The sequence below is a fragment of the Myotis nattereri genome, assembly GCF_964212035.1.
Source record: "Myotis nattereri genome assembly, chromosome: 16".
Lineage (NCBI taxonomy): Eukaryota > Metazoa > Chordata > Mammalia > Chiroptera > Vespertilionidae > Myotis > Myotis nattereri.
The window spans coordinates 42,151,275-42,169,146 of NC_138091.1; the positions used below are offsets into that span (position 1 = coordinate 42,151,275).

General features: G+C 55.8%; 2 protein-coding genes across 8 annotated transcripts in view; one reads left to right on the forward strand and one right to left on the reverse strand.

Annotated features, from left to right (window-relative positions):
• The first annotated feature begins 1,572 nt into the window (after positions 1-1,572).
• On the forward strand, positions 1,573-7,798 carry G6PC3 (glucose-6-phosphatase catalytic subunit 3). 3 transcript variants are annotated; one of them, XM_081109780.1, is made up of 6 exons: positions 1,573-1,891; positions 4,677-4,783; positions 5,168-5,258; positions 6,479-6,597; positions 6,736-6,877; positions 7,142-7,798. In XM_081109780.1, exons 1-6 carry the CDS (start codon positions 1,674-1,676, stop codon positions 7,503-7,505), a joined length of 1,041 nt encoding a protein of 346 aa, XP_080965906.1. In that variant the 5' UTR covers positions 1,573-1,673; the 3' UTR covers positions 7,506-7,798. The 3 variants fall into 3 exon arrangements, with proteins under 3 accessions (XP_080965906.1, XP_080965908.1, XP_080965907.1); XM_081109782.1 differs by lacking the exon at positions 6,479-6,597 and having other exon boundaries at positions 1,594-1,891; positions 7,142-7,786; XM_081109781.1 differs by lacking the exon at positions 4,677-4,783 and having other exon boundaries at positions 1,683-1,891; positions 7,142-7,787.
• Positions 7,799-9,714: 1,916 nt separating this feature from the next.
• The window catches only part of HDAC5 (histone deacetylase 5), a 34,295-nt gene continuing 26,137 nt past the window's right edge, over positions 9,715-17,872 (reverse strand). For 3 of the 5 annotated variants that reach the window (XM_081109784.1, XM_081109785.1, XM_081109783.1), the window contains 16 exons: positions 17,432-17,643; positions 16,866-17,165; positions 16,022-16,187; positions 15,033-15,166; positions 14,578-14,698; positions 14,062-14,111; positions 13,796-13,903; positions 13,320-13,375; positions 13,104-13,191; positions 11,854-11,973; positions 11,502-11,599; positions 11,215-11,333; positions 10,562-10,695; positions 10,212-10,296; positions 9,912-10,077; positions 9,715-9,834 (listed from right to left, as the gene is read on the reverse strand). In XM_081109784.1, the coding sequence (XP_080965910.1) occupies positions 9,795-9,834; positions 9,912-10,077; positions 10,212-10,296; positions 10,562-10,695; positions 11,215-11,333; positions 11,502-11,599; positions 11,854-11,973; positions 13,104-13,191; positions 13,320-13,375; positions 13,796-13,903; positions 14,062-14,111; positions 14,578-14,698; positions 15,033-15,166; positions 16,022-16,187; positions 16,866-17,165; positions 17,432-17,643 (1,997 nt within the window). In that variant the 3' untranslated portion in view covers positions 9,715-9,794. The remainder of the gene's footprint in view (positions 9,835-9,911; positions 10,078-10,211; positions 10,297-10,561; positions 10,696-11,214; positions 11,334-11,501; positions 11,600-11,853; positions 11,974-13,103; positions 13,192-13,319; positions 13,376-13,795; positions 13,904-14,061; positions 14,112-14,577; positions 14,699-15,032; positions 15,167-16,021; positions 16,188-16,865; positions 17,166-17,431; positions 17,644-17,872) is intronic. The other 2 variants (XR_013996975.1, XR_013996976.1) reach the window with 2 other exon arrangements.

A 17,872-nucleotide genomic window follows, 5' to 3' on the forward strand; every position in this document is an offset into this window, starting at 1 on the left:
GGGGCGGGAGCCTAGGTGAAAGAGGAAGGCAGAAATAAAGGAGACTGAATGGTTATCTACAGTGATTATGACTGTTTCTTTTGCCATTTGTGGTACAATGGTCGCAGGGTCCGTTTTAGAAGTTAGAGACAAATAACCTACTGGAATGAAAAGGGCAAGGAGGAGGGGACTGCAGTCGTCATTATGTGTACACCTGGACACAAGAGTTTGATGAATGAACTCTGTATTTTACACGTGAGGAATCCGAGGCCCCAACGACTTAACAGGAAACTTGCCCAAATGATTACACCTAGTTACAAAGTGGTAGTGTAAAGAATACTGGCTATGGAATGAGCTAAACCGGAATCAAAATCCTAGGTCTACCACTTGCTAAATTACATGACCTTGAGCAAATGAAGAGAGTGGAAGGAAGGAAGGGACAAAGGGGGAAGAAGGGAGAAGAGAGAGGCAGGAACAGAGAGAAACAATGTGAGAGAGAGACATCGATTGGTTGCCTCCCTCATACGCCCCACCAGGTACGTGCCCTTGACCCCGGAATGGAACCAGAGACCCTTCCGGTGTGTGAGCTGACACTCTAACCGCTGAACACACCGGCCAGGGCTCCCACAGCTTTTTAATTCATGAAATTAATGTCTTTCCAAGAAGAACCCAGATTTGCATTCTCGTTTACATTCACTCATCAGAAAACTCTCCAAGAACAAAGTTGCTTGAGGTAGGAAGGAACTGAGGAGTCACTTCCACAGCCTCCTCCCTCAACCCCCTGGTGCCTCTATGCAGGGCATTACCTAGAATAGCTGAGATTACAATTTTCTGTATGTATTCCTCTATAAGATCATTCCTAATTTTGTCGTGGGTGTGTGTCCCCTCTTCCAACACACTATCTCATGGTTTTGGAAAGCAAGAGGATGCAAGGAGGGGGGGCAAGACAAACGTAGAAGTGGAATTATGACTTAGTAGTGTGTGTAAGCATTCACAAGTCTTTAGGAAAGACTCCTCAAAATCAAAAGGCTGATCTGTCAGCCACCAAACCAAATCAGTAGTGGATTAATTCGGACCCGAGAGTCACAGGCTTGCGGAGAAGTCACGGACTGATTGCCGATGTATGTAAATTCAAGGTCCCACTCCAACGCCTAGCGACTATGCCTGGCGCCCCGGAGGAGAGGGTGTCCGCAGCACTCTCTTCAAGAGATCTCGGAATTTCCTTGGAGGGTAGCGGTACTGGAGAAGGGAGGTCCGATCTGGACGCCATCTGGCCCTGGAGATCACACATGCATCTTCGCAAGCAGCAAAGCAAACCCCTGAGCGCGCCGGTGAGCCGGTCCCTCGACCCGGAACAGCAGCGGTAGCCACCTCTGCTCCCGGAGCCCACGTGCGGGGAACAGCGGCCACGTGGGGCTCTGCGGAAACGCCTTCGCAGAGATTTGTCCCCTGCGCCGCCCAGTAGAAAGGAAAGCCGAAGACGACGGCCGGAGGAAACGCTCCAGGCAAGGGCCGGGCTCGCGGGAGCCGGGGACGGCCGGGGGCGGGGCGGGGGCGGGGCTTGTGCGGCCGCGGGCGAAGGGGGCGGGGCCTGGGTCTCCCTGGGTGGGCTTTGGACGGCGGTTGGTAGGCACGGCCCAGCCGCCGCGATTCGTCCGCTTCTGCGCTAGAGCAAACCCGGCTCCTAGGTCGCCATGGAGTCCGTGCTGAGCGCGGGCATCGCGATGGCGGAGGCGCTACAGAACCAGCTGCCCTGGCTGGAGAAAGTGTGGCTTTGGGTGACGTTTCTGGGCGATCCCAAGAGCCTCTTCCTCTTCTTCTTCCCCGCGGCCTACTACGCCTCTCGCCGCGTGGGCGTCGCCGTGCTCTGGATCAGCCTCATCAGCGAGTGGCTCAACCTCGTCTGCAAGTGGTGAGATAGCGGAGCCCTCGGCGCCCTGCTCTCCCGTCCCCCACGGCCCGGAGTCCTGCGCGAGCCCTGACCACTCAGCAGGTGCCTCAAAGGCCCGCACCTCCCACCCTCACCAGCGAACTCCAAGGCCCTAAGTCCTCCCATCTTGGATTCAGACCTCAGCATCCCGTCATACTCAGAAGAGTAGACCAGTGCTTCTCAAAAGGCCCTGATCAGAACGCCCCTGAGGGCAATGTTTAAAATGCAAATGGCCCGTCCCACCTCAGACGTACTGGTTTAGAAACTCCAGCGGAAGGGCTGGGAATCTGTATTCTAACCAATATCTATGGTGACTTAAGCAGCCTGTAGTCCTGCTTCTCAACTCACTTTCATTCATCTAGTCATTTATTTGGCATCATTTTTTTTTAAATATATTTCTTTATTGATTTCAGAGAGGAAGGGAGAAGGAGAGAGAGATAGAAACATCAATGATGAGAGAGAATCATTGATTGGCTGCCTCCTGCACACCCCCCACTAGGGATGGAGGAGCCCGCAACCCAGGCATGTGTCCTTGTCCGGAATCGAACCCGGGACCCTTCAGTCCACAGGCCGACGCTCTATCCACTGAGCCAAGCCGGCTAGGGCTTGGCATCATTTTTTGTTTTGTTTTTTCCCCGAGGGGGTGCACCGTTCCCGGAGGTACTGCAATACCGGGTCGATGCGTGGAGTGGACGGAGCAAGCTCCTATTCCATCTCCCTGCTCCAAAAATACATTTAATATAATGTCCTCGGATAGAGGACGTATCAGATATTAAACTGATAAGAACAGATACTACACTTGATCTTAGCCAAAAGGCCAAGAAGCGATTGGCATCGTTTTTTAAGAAGCATGCTTCGTGACTGGCTTTGCATTCACTGCTGAGGTCAGAGGAGGCTTGCCAATGACGAGTAAGGTGGAGTCCCCAGGACATGACCAGCAGCATAGGGAGCCCTTGGAAACTTGATAGAAATGGAGAACCTCAGGCCTGGGGCCAGAGCTACTGTATCAGAATCTGCATTTTAAAAAAGACCACCCCCCCCACCCCCACCCCTCGTCCCCCCCACCCCCACCCCCACCCCCTTGATTCCTGTGTAAAGTCTGAAAAGCCCTGAAATCAAGCACTGCCATCCAGGGAGCACGTTCTCTTCTTTTTTTCCACTCATTCACCAGTAGGCTCTTCACACAGACTGATAAGCCAGGAATCCCAGGCAAGTGGGTGGGGCTCTTGGGGCTTACCTCTGTGCCACCTGTTATCCTTCTTGCTGGGCATGTAGCTGCACCTCCCTTCACCTCAGCCCCTGTTGCCAGATCCCCAGCCTGGCAGAGGGAAGGGAGGCTCATAGGAGACGTTTGAATGGGCTGGAATGTGTTGCTAAATAACGGCACTGGAGTTACCTTCCCTTGTACTCTTCTCTGCCAGGCTTTCACCCCTGCTGTAAACGGAAAAGCCGTGTCTAATACTTTTCTTCTAATTGCCCTTCGCTTTGTGTTCTCTCCTCCTGAGAGTCTGTGTAAGCATTCCTCTCTGGACCTGTTCCCCTGAGAATCAGACCGCCTCCTTAGGTAGACACTCGTAATGACCCCCCCCCCCCCCGACTTGACACAACCCCCATTCATTTGCTAAGTATGTATTGAGCGCCTCATTGGTGTGAGAACAAGGCTCGGTTTTTGGTGGAGAGCAGCAGTCCCTTCTGTACTTCCCTCCCCGGCACTTGATTTTCTGCCAGCCTCTCTTCTGCTCTCCCACCTCTTCCCTTTCTGGCCGCAGCAGCCTTCCCACTGTGGGATTTCACAGGGTCCAGCCAAGCATCTCCTAGGCCAGGGGATTTTGAATATTTTGTCTTCCTTATTCTTCCTCGGCCTCCTCTGCCCATTCCCCACTCCCATTTCCAGACACAAGAAACTTACCTCCTAGGTAATTCAGGTGGAGGCAATTCAGGTTGGAATTTGGGAAATGGAAAGAGGGAGAAGCAGGAGGCTCTGGGAGGAGCCCAGTGAGAGGTCCTGGGCTCTCTATGGATTAGAAGAGCAGAGCTGGTCCTGCAGTGGGAGGGGTGAAAAGTAGGACTTCTGAGCATCTCAGAGCATACACCCGCCCCCCACAATCTCTTACCTCCTTATCACTTTTTAAAAAATATATGTTTTAATGGTGTTAGAGAGAGAGGGAGATAGAAACATCAATGCTGAGAGAGAATCATTGATTGGCTGCCTCCTGCAGGCCCCACACTGGGGACTGAGCCAACAACCTGGGCATGTGCCCTGATCAGGAATCGAACCGTGATCTCCTGGTTCATAGGTTGATGCTCAACCACTGAGCCATGCCAGCCGGGCTCCTTACCACTTTTTTTAAAAATAGTGTGTTTTCTACTGTTCCAAGGTAAATATCCATGGCAATGTAACAGCATAGAATTGGACTCCCTTTGTTTCTTTTCCTTTTTTTAATATATATATATTTTTTTATTGATTTCAGAGAGGAAGGGAGAGAGTGAGATAGAAACATCAATGATGAAAGAGAATCATTGATCGGCTGCTTCCTGTATGCCCTCTACTGGGGATCAAGCCCATAACCCAGGCATGTGCCCTTTGCTGGAATCAAACCCAGGACCATTCAGTCCACAGGCTGACACTCTATCCACTGAGCCAAACCAGCTAGGCCTGAACTCCCTTTCTGACTCTATCTCTAGAGTACCCCCAGATGTTCTGCCCCTCTCTTGTCCACCTGGCTCTATGTGAGCACAGTATCATCTTGCATCTGTTCTCCTCCAGGTTCCTTTTTGGAGACAGGCCATTTTGGTGGGTCCATGAGTCTGGGTATTACCGCCAGGCCCCAGCCCAGGTTCACCAGTTCCCTTCTTCTTGTGAAACTGGTCCAGGTAAGAAGCCTCAGATCTCCCTTTTCCTGTGTAGTTAGGATTCGTGTGAATGTTTCGAGTACTTTTCAGCCAGGGTGGCCCAACCAAGAGGCCCACCTCACAATTACTGGGCCAGGGATTAAAAAAGCTCTAGGAGGACCACGTTGAATTCTGGAAGGAGAGCACCTATGCCAGTGTGCCAGCTGCCCACCTTGCTTAGAGTAGAGCCGTACCTGAGAACAGTGGCCACAGGAGGGGGTGAGGAAAGCTTCAGGGCGGAGGGCATGGACAGTGCTGGGGAAAGGTTCTCTTATCACCACGGGGAGGTAGCTCTGGTGAGCTATCACCAGGGGCACCTGGGTTCCACCCCCATCCTCTCACCACAAGCTTCTGTTTCCCCCACAGGCAGCCCTTCTGGACACTGCATGATCACAGGAGCAGCCCTCTGGCCCATAATGACAGCCATCTCTTCCCAGGTGGCCACTCGGGCCCACAGGTACACCTGGGCATTGCCCACCAGTGGGGTCAGAGGCAATGGTACCCTGGACCCAAAAGGCCCAGCAACAGGGCAGCTTGGGAGCTGGAGTTCTGGAGACCCTGGGCATTTGTGCTGTGGGAAACTAAACTGTATCCAGATATCCCCTAGACCAGCGGTCGCCAACCTTTTGCACCTCACCACCGGTTGGCGACCATTGCTCTAGACCAGGGGTCCTCAAACTATGGCCCGCGGGCCACATGCAAATACAAATATTGTATTTGTTCCCGTTTTGTTTTTTTACTTCAAATTAAGATATGTGCAGTGTGCATAGGAATTTGTTCATAGTTTTTTTTTAACTATAGTCCGGCCCTCCAACGGTCTGAGGGACAGTGAACTGGCCCCGTTTAAAAAGTTTGAGGACCCCTGCTCTAGACCAGTGGTCGGCAAACTGCGGCTTGCGAGCCACATGAGGCTCTTTGGCCCCTTCAGTGTGGCTCTTCCACAAAATACCATGTGCAGGCGCGCATGTACAGTGCGATTAAAACTTCGTGGCCCATGCGCAGAAGTCGGTTTTCGGCCTGGGCGAGTCTATTTTGAAGAAGTGGCGTTAGAAGTAGGGGGTGTCGGTCGGTCGGGCGATGGAGACACAGCACAGGAGGGCCGCAGGATACGCAGGGCAGGGGAGGTACATTGTTTTGAGGTACATTCGCTGAGGTTGACCCAACTCTCCTATCCACACTCGTCTATCTGAAACAAGTATACAAGATGAGTGTGGATGGGAGAGTTGGAAGGGGTTGACCTCAGCGAACGTACCTCAATCAGATTGAGGACGTTTTTAGCAAAGGCCAGCTTAGGAGTACCCTAATTAAGTTAATAACAATATACCTACCTATATAGTTTAAGTTTAAAAAATTTGGCTCTCAAAAGAAATTTCAGTCGTTGTACTATTGCTATTTGGCTCTGTTGACTAATGAGTTTGCCGACCACTGTCCTAGACCACTGGTTAGCAAACCGCGGCTCGCGAGCCACATGCAGCTCTTTGGCCCCTTCAGTGTGGCTCTTTCACAAAATACCGACTTCTGCGCATGGGCCACAAAGTTTCAATCGCACTGTACGTGCGCGCCCATACATGGTATTTTGTGGAAGAGCCACACTGAAGGGGCCAAAGAGCCGCATGTGGCTCGCGAGCCACGGTTTGCCTACCACGGCCCTAAACCATTTGCCTCTCTTCTTTCTAGCCGCTGGGTGAGGGTGATGCCAAGCCTGGCTTACTGCACCTTCCTACTGGCTATCGGTCTGTCCCGAATCTTCGTCTTAGCACATTTCCCTCACCAGGTGTTGGCTGGCCTGATAACTGGTGAGCAACTGGAACAGGATGGGCCCAGAGGGTGCTGTCGGCAGTGGGAAGACCAATCTGTTTTGCCAAACTGCATTGTAGCTCAGGGTGGGTCATGTCCCCAAACACATTGAAGCTGCTGTCACTCCACTCCTTCAGGTGCGGTCCTGGGCTGGCTGATGACCCCCCGGGTGCCCGCACAGCGGGAGCTAAGCTTCTACGGGTTGACTTCTCTGGGCCTCTTGCTGGGTGCCAGCCTCATCTATTGGATCCTCTTTACACTGGGCCTGGATCTTTCATGGTAAGTCCTGCTTTAAAGCCTGGGCAGGCTGGCCTGTCCTGCCTTGCCTGTACCCGTCCTGTACCTATACTAAGAAAGGCCACATTACCTATTCACAAACATAGACTGTCCTGGGGTCTCAGAAGAATATGGGGGTGGAGTAGGCCCCAATGCGGATGAGAGCCAGTGAACTGGCCCCCTGTTTGAAGCCTGGGGATGGTGGATAGGGTTCTAGGTTCTAGGCTAGGGGATATCTCTCCTGGCAAAGACTTTCCCTCCCAACAGGTCCATCAGCCTAGCCTCCAAGTGGTGTGAGCGGCCTGAGTGGGTGCACATGGACAGCCGGCCCTTTGCCTCTCTGAGCCGTGATTCAGGGGCCGCCCTGGGTCTGGGCATCGCTCTCCACTCTCCCTGCTATGCCCCAGTACGGCGAGCACACCTGGGAAATGGACAGAAGATAGCCTGCCTTCTGTTGGCCATGGGGCTGCTGGGCCCCATGAATTGGCTGGGCTACCCACCTCAGATCAGCCTTTTCTACATCTTCAATTTCCTCAAATATACCCTCTGGCCATGCTTGGTCCTGGCCCTTGTGCCCTGGGTGGTGCTCACATTCAGTGCCCAGGAAGCACCACCCATCCGCTCTTCCTGACTTCAGGTGCCTCCTTCAAAGCCAACACTCCGTGACCTCCACACTCCAGGAGGCAGCCCCATCCTCTTCCAGCCCCCCAGAAGGCCCTGCTCATTTGAATTTCCCACTTCTCCCACCACCTGGCTTAGCGCCAAATAAGGGCCTTCCCTTTCCCAGAAAGGCTAGCCCTCCTCCTGCCCTCCTTTCCAAGTCCCCAAAAAGCAAAGGCAAGAGCAAGACCAGTGGGTTCCTGTAACACTGTGAGGGGCTCAGAGTGGCCCCAATAAAGCCCTTAAACACTTCTGGACTCTCTTACCTACGTGTACATGTCCACTAAACTTGTCCATGTGCACGCGAGGGGGATCCTGGCTGGGCCGCCTGTTCTCCACCCCATTCCAACCCTGTTTCCACGGAGGCAGAGAGTCAAAAGGAGAGGGGAGGCTGTAAATTCATTTGAGACCTTCAGCCATGGGCACCATCACCACCTCGGCCATATGAGAGGTCTTCTGTGATGCTGTGGCTACCTTCAGTGAAACCTTGTCTTTAACCTACTGGACAGAGATGCACCCAGCCTCCTGTTTCCTAAGCTGGTTAGTCCAGGGGCTGGAGAGAAGAGCAGTTTTTTTGGCCAAGAGGGGAAACAAGAACCTCTGCTCCATTTGGGAGCCCAGAAGACAGAGACACTGGCTCCAGAAGGCACTGCGAGAAACAGATTTATTGACACAAGGACACACAATGTTATGGGTTACAAAATACTTGAACTGGAAACCATATCCAAGAGACAAAGCGAGGAGTGGGTTTACATGAGAACCAGACCAGCCACGGGAAGATGGGAGGTACGGGGTCCAGAGCTGGGGCTCAGCATGGGGAGGCCTGACACTGAGCCCAGCCCAATCCCCATCCCCCAGGAGGACCTAGGACACACAACACGTAAGACAAGTACACAATGGATTGATGGTGGTGGGACTCCTGCCCCTCCCCTGACTCCCTCAACCCTGCTCAGACCCCGTCAGGGTAATAAATATGTAAACAGATTGGTGGGGCCCAAGGATGGGAAGAAAAAAAGTGTATGTGGTATTGGGAAGGAGGAGAGAGGAAGACTCACCCCCTAGGAGCCACTTCCCATCTTTGGTTTCCTATAGGCTGGACAGCATTCCCTAGAAGCCTTGTGGGGCCCCAGCCCCAAAAATGGGACTCGGCTGGGCTTCTGGGAAAGAGAAGGGGCGGCGCCCCCTCCGATCTTAGCTTCCTTGGGCTGGTGGCCCACAACGAAAGCCCAGGAGGAATGGAAGCTCCAGCTGAGGGCAGACTTCCGTGTCTCTGGTTCTGGCCCTGACCCTTCTAGGGCCCCCATTCTCACCATCCCCAGGCTTCAAAGCAAAAGGTCCCAGAGAGGTGGGCCACGAACCCTCTGCCTGCAGCATGCTGGGTGACTAGGGAGATCTGGTCCCGAACAGCAGGGGCACTCTCACCAGCTTACAGTGCCCCCTGCAGGGACCACCTTCTTCCCCTCCCCAGTCTGTGCCAGCAGAGGGGCAGGAAGGCCAACAGAGTCAGTTGGAAAGCAGGCCTGGAGCTGAGGCTCTTCCAGGCCCCTCATAACCCAGGAGTCCAGCCCCATCCCTCCCCGCCCACTCCGGCCCCTGGAAGGGGAAATAGCCCCTAAGGAATGTAAAGCAAGACAGCCCTGCCCACAGACTCCAGGCCCACATCCCAGGGCATCCGCCTTCCCTTCAGTGCTGAGGCCAGGAGAAAGGCGGAGGAGAAAGCCATCTGTGCAGAGATGGTGAGGACAATAGAGTGGGGAAAAGGGTGGGGAATCGTTGGTCAGGAGCCCACCTCCCACCCACTCTACATCCTAGATGGTAGAGAGACCCTTCAGGACCTCCCAAGGCTAGAGAGGAGGGGGTGAAATTAAGGCATTTCCCCCCCAAGTCAGCTGAGACCAAGGCACCAAACTTCCTGTTCCGTCCTCACTCAGGGAGACTCCAGAAACAAAAGGTACTATCTGGCCCCGTCCCCACCTTGAGCTGGCCCAGGCTCCAAGGGGGAAAAGGATAGAATCTGGGAAAGTGGGTGTTAAATACCACATGGGGAGAGGCTGCAAAAGGTAGCTCCATATCCTACAGAGGAAGCAAGCTTCTAGAGCTGAGATGTGGGCTACAGGGGAGGGGGCCTGAGACAGAGGAGCAGCAGGGGCGAGGCTGAGAGACCCACACGGCACACGTCATTGAATGTGTGACTTTTTGTTTTTAATAGAAAAAATAAACAAAATCACAATGATGAAGCCCAGAGGACAGGGCCGGGGCGTCATAGGGCGGGCTCCTGCTCCATAGGTTCCTCTGCCGGCCTGTGGGGACAAGCACATGGAGGGGCCCTGAGTGGGGTCCTCGGCGTGGGGGAGGGCACAGGTGGGAGGAGCCTCACCTGGGGCTGTGCTCCCTGGCTGCCGCAGCCTGGGCCTGCTCGGCCCCCACGGACAGCAAGGCCATGGCGCTCACTGTCTCGGCCTCCTCCGTCTCCCCCGCCTGGGCCTCCCGCAGGGAACGACCCAGACCAGCAGCAAACCTCTGCACACAACTCCAGTGTTTGCCTGTGGGTGAGAGACGCGCAGGAGGTCAGGGAGGGCAAAAACCGCCCTATGAGTCTGTTCATCCCCGGCCCTGGCACACCCCTCAGCTCCGCCCCGCTGGTAAGGTCTGAGCCCCTCCACTTGTCCCCACGTACTCTGGATCTCGATGACTTTCTCTAGCGTGGCCACTGCGTTGATGTTGGGCTTTTGCTGTAAGACTGTCTCATCCAAGGGCTGTAGCTGGCAGTAGAAAGAAGAGAAGGCTTAGGGTGGGGAATGGGTGGTGGTGCCTGCACCTTCTAACCACCCCATTCAGCCTCAGACATCTCTCAGGATAGGAGGAACCCCACTCAGAAAGTTCTTCCTGGCCTCTAGCTGTCCTCAGGACCCAGGAAACCTTCCCAAGGGCCCTCGGTACTGTGTGACCCAGGAAGGGGCCCTTCCTCCCAGCCTCTCCGACGCTGGCCTACTGGCCCACACCCCAGCCCCTCCCTCCACCCCTCACCTCCACGCTGAGCAGAGCCGAGACACAGGCCTCAGAGGCATCACAGATGGCGGTCAAGTCGTGGCCTCCCTCCAGGGCCAGCACCACCCGGCCCCCTGCCAACGTCATCAGCTGCCTGGTCAAGTGGCCAAAACCTTTAGGGGTGAGTGAAGAGAGATGAAATGGTAAAAAAAAAAAAAAAAAAAAAAAAAGAATTCAAGAGAAGGTAAGAAAGGAGAGAAACAGAAACAAGAAGTGGGACAAACAGCACAAAATAAGATGGAAGCCTTCAACTCAAATGTGTGTATGTATCAATAATAAAATTTAATGCCAATGGACTAAATGCTCCATTAAAGACAAAACGTAACAGACAAGCTTAAAAAATGCAATCAGATGTCTTTTAAAGAACACCACTGATAGAGGATGGATCAACAAGCTCCACGCCGAGGACTCCGGGAGGAGATACACCCTCTGCTATTCCCCCCGCCTCCCTCCCTGCTTGCCTCTCAAGGCCAGGATTGGCAGAGGGAGACTAGGGGCACTGCCAGGATTATTGCAAGTCTTGGACCTGCCCCAGCTCTCCTCCCACCTGGCAGTATCAGTCTATACCTGCTCCACACCCCACTTGACCCCATCCTTACTGCCCGCAGCCTCCCTTCCCCCAGCAGGCTCACATCTGGCGGTGACAGAGTAGCCGCCCAGCGGAGACAGGTGACCCTCAACAGCATCAAACCCGGCGGAGACTAGGACCATGTCAGGCGAGAACTCGTGGGCAATGGGCATCACCACTGTCCTGCAAAGGGAGGGCCCAAGCTGACCCTGGCAGGAGGCTGAGCCAGGCCTCGCCCCACTGTGCCCCCCAAGACAACCCCCTCCACCTACACCAAACTGAGTGTCTCTACCCCTCCCACGGCAGGGCCCGGGGGCTCCCACCCCTCCCTTGGCCCTTCTCAGTCTTCACCTGAAGGCTGTTAGGTATTCCACGTCTCCGATGGGGGGGTCCACACCTCCCGTCCATGCCACGTTCACATTGTACCCCATGCCCGGCCCTCCGCCAACCTGGCAGCACGGTGGGGGAGGGGTTATTCTCACTGCCTAGGCATCCCAGAAGTTGCCCCCACCCTCAGCCCTACCTCCAGCCCTCACTCCACTGACCTCTGCTCTGCATGGAAGGGCAGTTGGCCGGTGTGGTCCTCCCACTAGGAGCCCAGACTCCCCAGGTACCAGCACCACCAAGGGCCTCCAGGACTCCCTGCCAGGTCCCGTTCTGCTACCTCCCCAAGGGGCCCCACATTTGGGCCCAGGAGCTGTACCTCTTCAGGAGCCCCGGAGCCTGGAAAGAAGTTCCCATTGTCATAGCGATGCAGGGAGATGTAGAGCACGGAGGGGTCATTGTAGAACGCTTGCTGGGTGCCGTTGCCATGGTGAATGTCCTAGTGGGAGGAGTGAAAGCGTCAGGAAAATGGCCCGGGCTCCCAAAGGTAAAAATTCCACTTGTCACCCCTCCCTCCCGAATATGGAGCCTGGGGTACAGCCCACCACTAGCTACAGGGCATCTGTGTTCTGTTCACAACAGTATCACCTCATGCTTCTCTAACCGGGATCTGTACAGGGTAGATGCAAAGCCATGAGGCGAATGTGGCTACTCTCCCCGAGGGCCCATTCTATACAACAGTGTGGAGGGCAACGTTAAGGCTAGTAAGCATTGGAAAACACATAGATATAGCGCAACCCACATGGCTCAGTGGTTGAGCATCGACCTGTGAACCAGGTCATGGTCCGATTCCCGGTCAGGGCACATGCCCGGGTTGCAGGATGGACTCCCAGCGTGAGGTGTGCAGGAGGCAGCCAATCAAATGATTCTCTCTGATGTTTCTATCTCTCTCTCCCTTCCTCTCTGAAATCAATAAAAATATATTTTAAAAAAAAAACACACAGATACATTCTGAAGAAAAATCCAACATTAACAATTTTTAAGCCAAAGTTGGTCTTCAGAGAGATGTCACCCTTGATGAGGATTGCTCATGGCTACTTCCCCAGCTCACAGGGCGTGGTGGGTGCCTTTCCCTCTGCCAAGAGAGACAGGGTTTGAGAAGCACTGTGTAGGAGCAAGAGTACAAGTGTTGGGGTCAGAAGGCCTAATTTGAAACCCAGTAGCAAACTCCCCAAATAAGCGACTTTGGTTGGGTAAGTCACCCAGCAGCTCAGTGTCTCCATATATAGAAATGGACGTCCTAATTCTTCCATCCTACATTAGGTGGCGTGAGGACACTGTGCCGTGACATTACGGTGGTATTGGTCTCTACGGTTTAAGGTAGGAAGTCCTTTCAGTTACTTGAAGCTGCAAGGTGGGGGCCAAGATGGACCAGGGGCTAAAACCACTTTCGAGTCTCCTAGTGAGGAGGGAGTCCCAAGGAAATGGAGGGTTGGGCTAATGCTCCAGGTGGAAGATGTAAAGTAAGCCATCAGGCCCAGCTCCAGCGTGGGCACCCGAGGAAGAGGAGGCAGGGTTGTATGGGGGCTTCCTGAAGGGTGACCCTGGCCCCGGCAGCTCACTGCTTACCCAGTCCACGATGAGAACCTTGCCCACGTTCAGCTTCTGCTGCAAGAGTTTGGCTGTGATGGCTACAGAGTTGAAGAAGCAGAATCCCCTGAGGGAGGGGGAGAAAAGGGCGGGGAGGTCAGCGGTTTGCTCCATGAGCAGGATACATGCATCACCTTGGTGAGGGGGAAAGGGGTGAGGACTGCAGGTCTAGTGCAGGGCTGGGGTGGCACTCACATGGCTGTGGATTCCTCAGCATGGTGTCCTGGGGGCCGGATGATGGCAAATCCATTCTGAAAAGGTGCAGATAGGGGGATAGAGATAAGAGACAGACAGGCAGGCAAGGTGGCCACAGAGGGGTGGACACAGAAAGACAGAAACATAAGCCAAGCAGGGAAGAAAACACAGGTCAGAAACATGTATCATACACACCTGTGGCCAGCTGTGGGCCACGTGGGCAGACAGGCAGACCATCCCAGCTCTTGAGATGCCCATGAGAGCACCAGACACTAGTGCCACTTTGTTGGTCCCTCTTTACCCCTCATCCCCCAGCTGGCCTTAGAACTGTCACCTCCCCCCCACGCTGGCACCTGAAAGTTGAGGTTGCAAAGGACCATGCCTTCCTGAAGGGAAAGCTAAGGCTGCCCCATTCTCGGCTCCCGAGGATACAAGACCAAGCCAAGCAGTGCTTAGCTCCCCCTGCCAGTACTCACCTTAAGTTCTCCAGCTGCCACCTTGAAAGCCAGCTCCACCAGGCAGCCCACCGCCATGCGCACGGCACTGGAGGAGTGCATCTCATTCCACACAGTGTCACTGTCCACCTGCAGGGGCAGGAGAGCAGGCTTCAGCGTGCCCCCTGCAGGGGGAGGGCAAGAATGGGGATGGGCACTTGGACAGCCAGCAGCTATGTTGGGCAGGAGGGAGGGACCAAAATTGGGAGAACCATTCACCAACCCCCACCGGTAGGTGCCCTACTCACCCCGATACCCCCACAAGGCAGCATGGCGTACATCTTCTGGCTGATGGGGCCTACAGGGAAGAGAAGCAGAGCTACTCCACTGCCACGGCTGTAGGTTGGGGTGTGCAAGGGCAGTGAGCTCAGTCACAGAAAAAGACCCAAGCACACGACAGGCTTCTGCAGCCCATACCAATTGAGAGATGTCTGTGCCCTGTTCTGGGGGTCCATCCTGCCTCTGGGGCAGACAGCGGGGAGAAAGGGGCAGAAGAGCAAAACACTCCCCCATCACCAAGCCTGACCCCTCACCTTCCACTCTGCAATGCACTCCCACCAGCATGCTCTGATGTCATATTCTACATGAACGGCGTCCCTTGGAGGCATGCAATACGGCACTGTCCCACCTCTGCCTTGGGGATGACCTGTGCTCAATAGGACCCATTTGCCTACCCTGGCCGAGCAGTTTCCTGACAGCCCCCTATCCCACCCAGGCAGCGGACAAGGCCTGGCCCACACCTGCCCGTCAGCCTGCTGACTCACCGAGCAACTTCTTGCTGTCCAGCTTCTGTCGGTTGAGGGGGCTGGTCCCATAGAGCAGGGTATGGTACTCAGAGTGCACCGTCTGAATCTCGTCCAGTGTGGCTTTCCGACCGCGGATCCGCTGGCAGGGGAGATGAGGAGAAGGGTGGCATGAAGGTCCAGCTCTCCCTGAAGCCCAGACCCTCTCTCTGCACCACAGCCTGGGGCACATGGAGCCATTCTGACCTCAGGAGATCCAAAGGCTTTTGAGAAAATATAACCCGCCCCCCGCCCCTGGGGACCGACCCTCCCCGCTTCACTGGGGGGCCTCAGGGGAAAACAGGCTGTGAGGGATGGGGGGACTGGCCCTGAGGTCAGGGGTTGTACAGAGACACGGAAAGAGGCTTCACCAACAGGGAGACAAAAGGGCCTCCGCTGGGTTTGAGTTGGGGTTTGAGGAAGGAGGGCTCCCTTACCTCACACTTGCTGAGCAGGCCCGTCTCCTGCAGCCGGGACCAGATGCTCTGGATCCGGCCGGCATGCTCAGGGTGCACGTGTGTGTTTCCGCACATGCACTGGTGCTTCAGCATGAATGTGTCATAAACCACGCCTGAGCCAGAGACATACCTGTCCGTCAGCTCTGCCCTGGGCCATGTGATCCTGGCCACCGCACTCCTCAGGAGAGCTCATTGAGCTCTCCCAGCCCACCCCGCCACCCTCCCACACACCCACCCCTCTTCTCTCCTCCTGAAGTTTTGTCCTCCATGACTGCCTGTCCAAACCTCCTGCTCCTCACACCTCAACGAGGCCGCCCTTGACACTCCCACTGGCTTTTATCTCTGCCCACTATGCCCCTAGCACCGTACCCTCATGGCACAGCCTCCTTTCCCCACTCCTGTCACAGCCCTTGTGTGCTGCTCCCCGACCCCACTCCCCACCTGTGACCATTATCATCACTTCAACATATAGTCAGTACAAAGGTGAGACCATCCTCAGGCATTGGTGGCCCAGCACAGGGCGGTGTCAGTGGAAGGGCTTTCTAGAATGGACAGAGGCCTCACTCTTGCCCTCACAGGGAGACAGGGGAAGCTGGAAGGGCAGGATCCGACTGAGAAAGTGGGCACTCTCCACCCACTGGAGGGCTTGTGGGGTGATAGCACAAAATCAGGGGGTCCCTCAGCAATAGTGGGTGGGGGCCCTGAAAAAGACGCGGCCCCAGTGGGTACGGACAGGGGATCACCACGCTCCCTCGCAGTGGGGCAGAGGATGCCCCCACTACCACAGGTGGCTGGTGGCGCACAGGGAGAGGACGAAGGCCTGTTTTCCCTCCCTGCAGGGCACTCTGAGGGGCCCTGGCAATCCCTCAGGGCAGGGACTGTATCTCTTCACGATTCCCACCAGGCTGAATGCCATGCACAGGCCCCTGGCACACGGAGGAAGGACAGACGGCAGTAGTGGGGCTCACCTGTGGTGAAGAGGTGCTTGGTGGGCTGGTCTGGGGGGCTCTTCATGCCCCCAGGAGCAGCAGGTGAGGACTGGGTTCGGCCCAGGGCCTGGTGGGGCACAGTGGACAGGCTGAGGGGTGCCTGGTACACCTGTAGTGGCTGCAGCTGCTGGGCATCTGAGAATACCTGGGAAGGAGGAGAGTAGGAGGGAGCCTAGGTGAGGTTTAGCCTGAGACAGATGTGAGGACAGGTATCCTGGGGCCTCCAGGAGGGTCCCCAAGCCAGCCCTTCTAAACCTTCTCTCCCCGCCCCCCGCCCCCTCCCTCCAAGAACAGAAGAAACTCTAGCCTTCATTGTCTCCTCTCCCAGGAGAAGGGGAGGGATGGGAGGACAGTGATGAGTCATGCCAGAGAAGCATTGAGGTAAGTGTGTGGGAGGGGTGGGATGAGTCAGGCCCCGAGGGCTCCGCTGTGGCCGCAATGAATGAAGTGCGCACTAGGCACAGGGCATACTGTAGTAACAGCGAGGGTGTGTGTACACACGCACACATGCACGCACAGGGACCAGCGCACAGCCGATCCTACGCAGGCAGAAATGCAGATACAGCCACGTACGTACAAACACACACACACAAGCAGACAGGCGGGGGCGGTCACAGACAGAGGCAGGGAGGGGTTGGCGGCTGGTATTGCCAGCCCTGAGACCAACACCAGCAGTCCCCCCTTCCACAGCTCCTTGTCTTTTCCTACTCTCTTCAGAAAGCTGGCCCTGCACAGCCTGGCACTGCAGACTGGGAGAGGGGAAGACAGGGTGGAGAGGAGGAAGGACAGAGGGATGGTGATCAAGGCCTGGGGGAGGGGGCACCTTTTTGTAACCAGTTCTGGACTCCTCCAAGTCAGGTCCCTCCTCAGCGCCACTCTCGCCCTCCTCATCCTTGACCTGGATGCAGTCCTCCTCCTCCTCCTCATCCTCCTCCTCCTCTTCCTCCTCCCCTTCCTCCTCCTCCAGGTCCTCCTGCGTGCTCTCACTCTCCGTGGAGCCTTCTCGGGGTATGGTGAGGGCTCCCTCCCCCAGCAAGGCCTCCTGCTGCTCTGTGAGCTCCTCTTCTGTCTCCTCGGGGTGGGTGGTGGGCTGTCGAGGCAGCTCCCCAGTCTTCGTGAGGATCTGGGAGGGTGCAGAGCAGAGAGAGCGCATCCGCTGGGAGGGGGAGCAGCCGTGCAATCTGTGGCCCAGGAGGGTCAATCCTTCCCTCCCCTCCCCCCTGCAGCCACCCAGCCCTTACAGAGCTATGTGAATTAGAAAAAGGCAAGGTGGCTCCTCTGAGCAGATACGGCACCAGGGAGTGGCCTAGGGTGTCAGCTCCCTCTCCCTTCCTGTCAGCCTGGTCCTGCCCCCAGCACAGCCCTGCACATTCGCTCCTCCCGGCTCACCTTGCCCAGCTGCAGCTGCTGCTGCTTCTGCTTCTCCAGGAACTGCTGGTGCTGCTGCTGCATGACCAGCTGCTGCAGGGCCTGGGGGCTCTGGGGTAGCGGCGAGGACTGAGTGCGGCTCAGGGGCCGGTGCCTCGGGAGCTTGCCCACCGTCCGCATGCTGGTAGCCACTCGCTCACCCGTCACCAGTGGGGACTGCCCGTGGAGCGGCACTGTCAGGTGCAGGGAGGGTAGTGACCATTATTGTCAGGCCCCTCATCCCATCCCAAGACCCTCCCCATCCTGAAACACCACCACCTATGCACTCAGGAAAAACTGTGGAGGGGCCTGGAGCACCCTGCCCCCACATCTGAGCCCCATTCTTCCTCCTCCCCATCATTAAACAGTCGCACAGCTAAGAGCCACTGCCTCCAGGAAGCCTTCCTGGATTCTCCATTCTCT

What these genes read in the sequence shown, in the direction of transcription:
- G6PC3 (XM_081109780.1), top strand. Translation starts at nt 1,674, where the DNA reads ATGGAGTCCGTGCTGAGCGCGGGCATCGCGATGGCGGAGGCGCTACAG. An exon ending in CTCAACCTCGTCTGCAAGTG is followed by an intron (nt 1,892 to 4,676) that starts GTGAGATAGCGG and finishes GTTCTCCTCCAG; the next exon opens with GTTCCTTTTTGGAGACAGGC. An exon ending in GTGGCCACTCGGGCCCACAG is followed by an intron (nt 5,259 to 6,478) that starts GTACACCTGGGC and finishes TCTTCTTTCTAG; the next exon opens with CCGCTGGGTGAGGGTGATGC.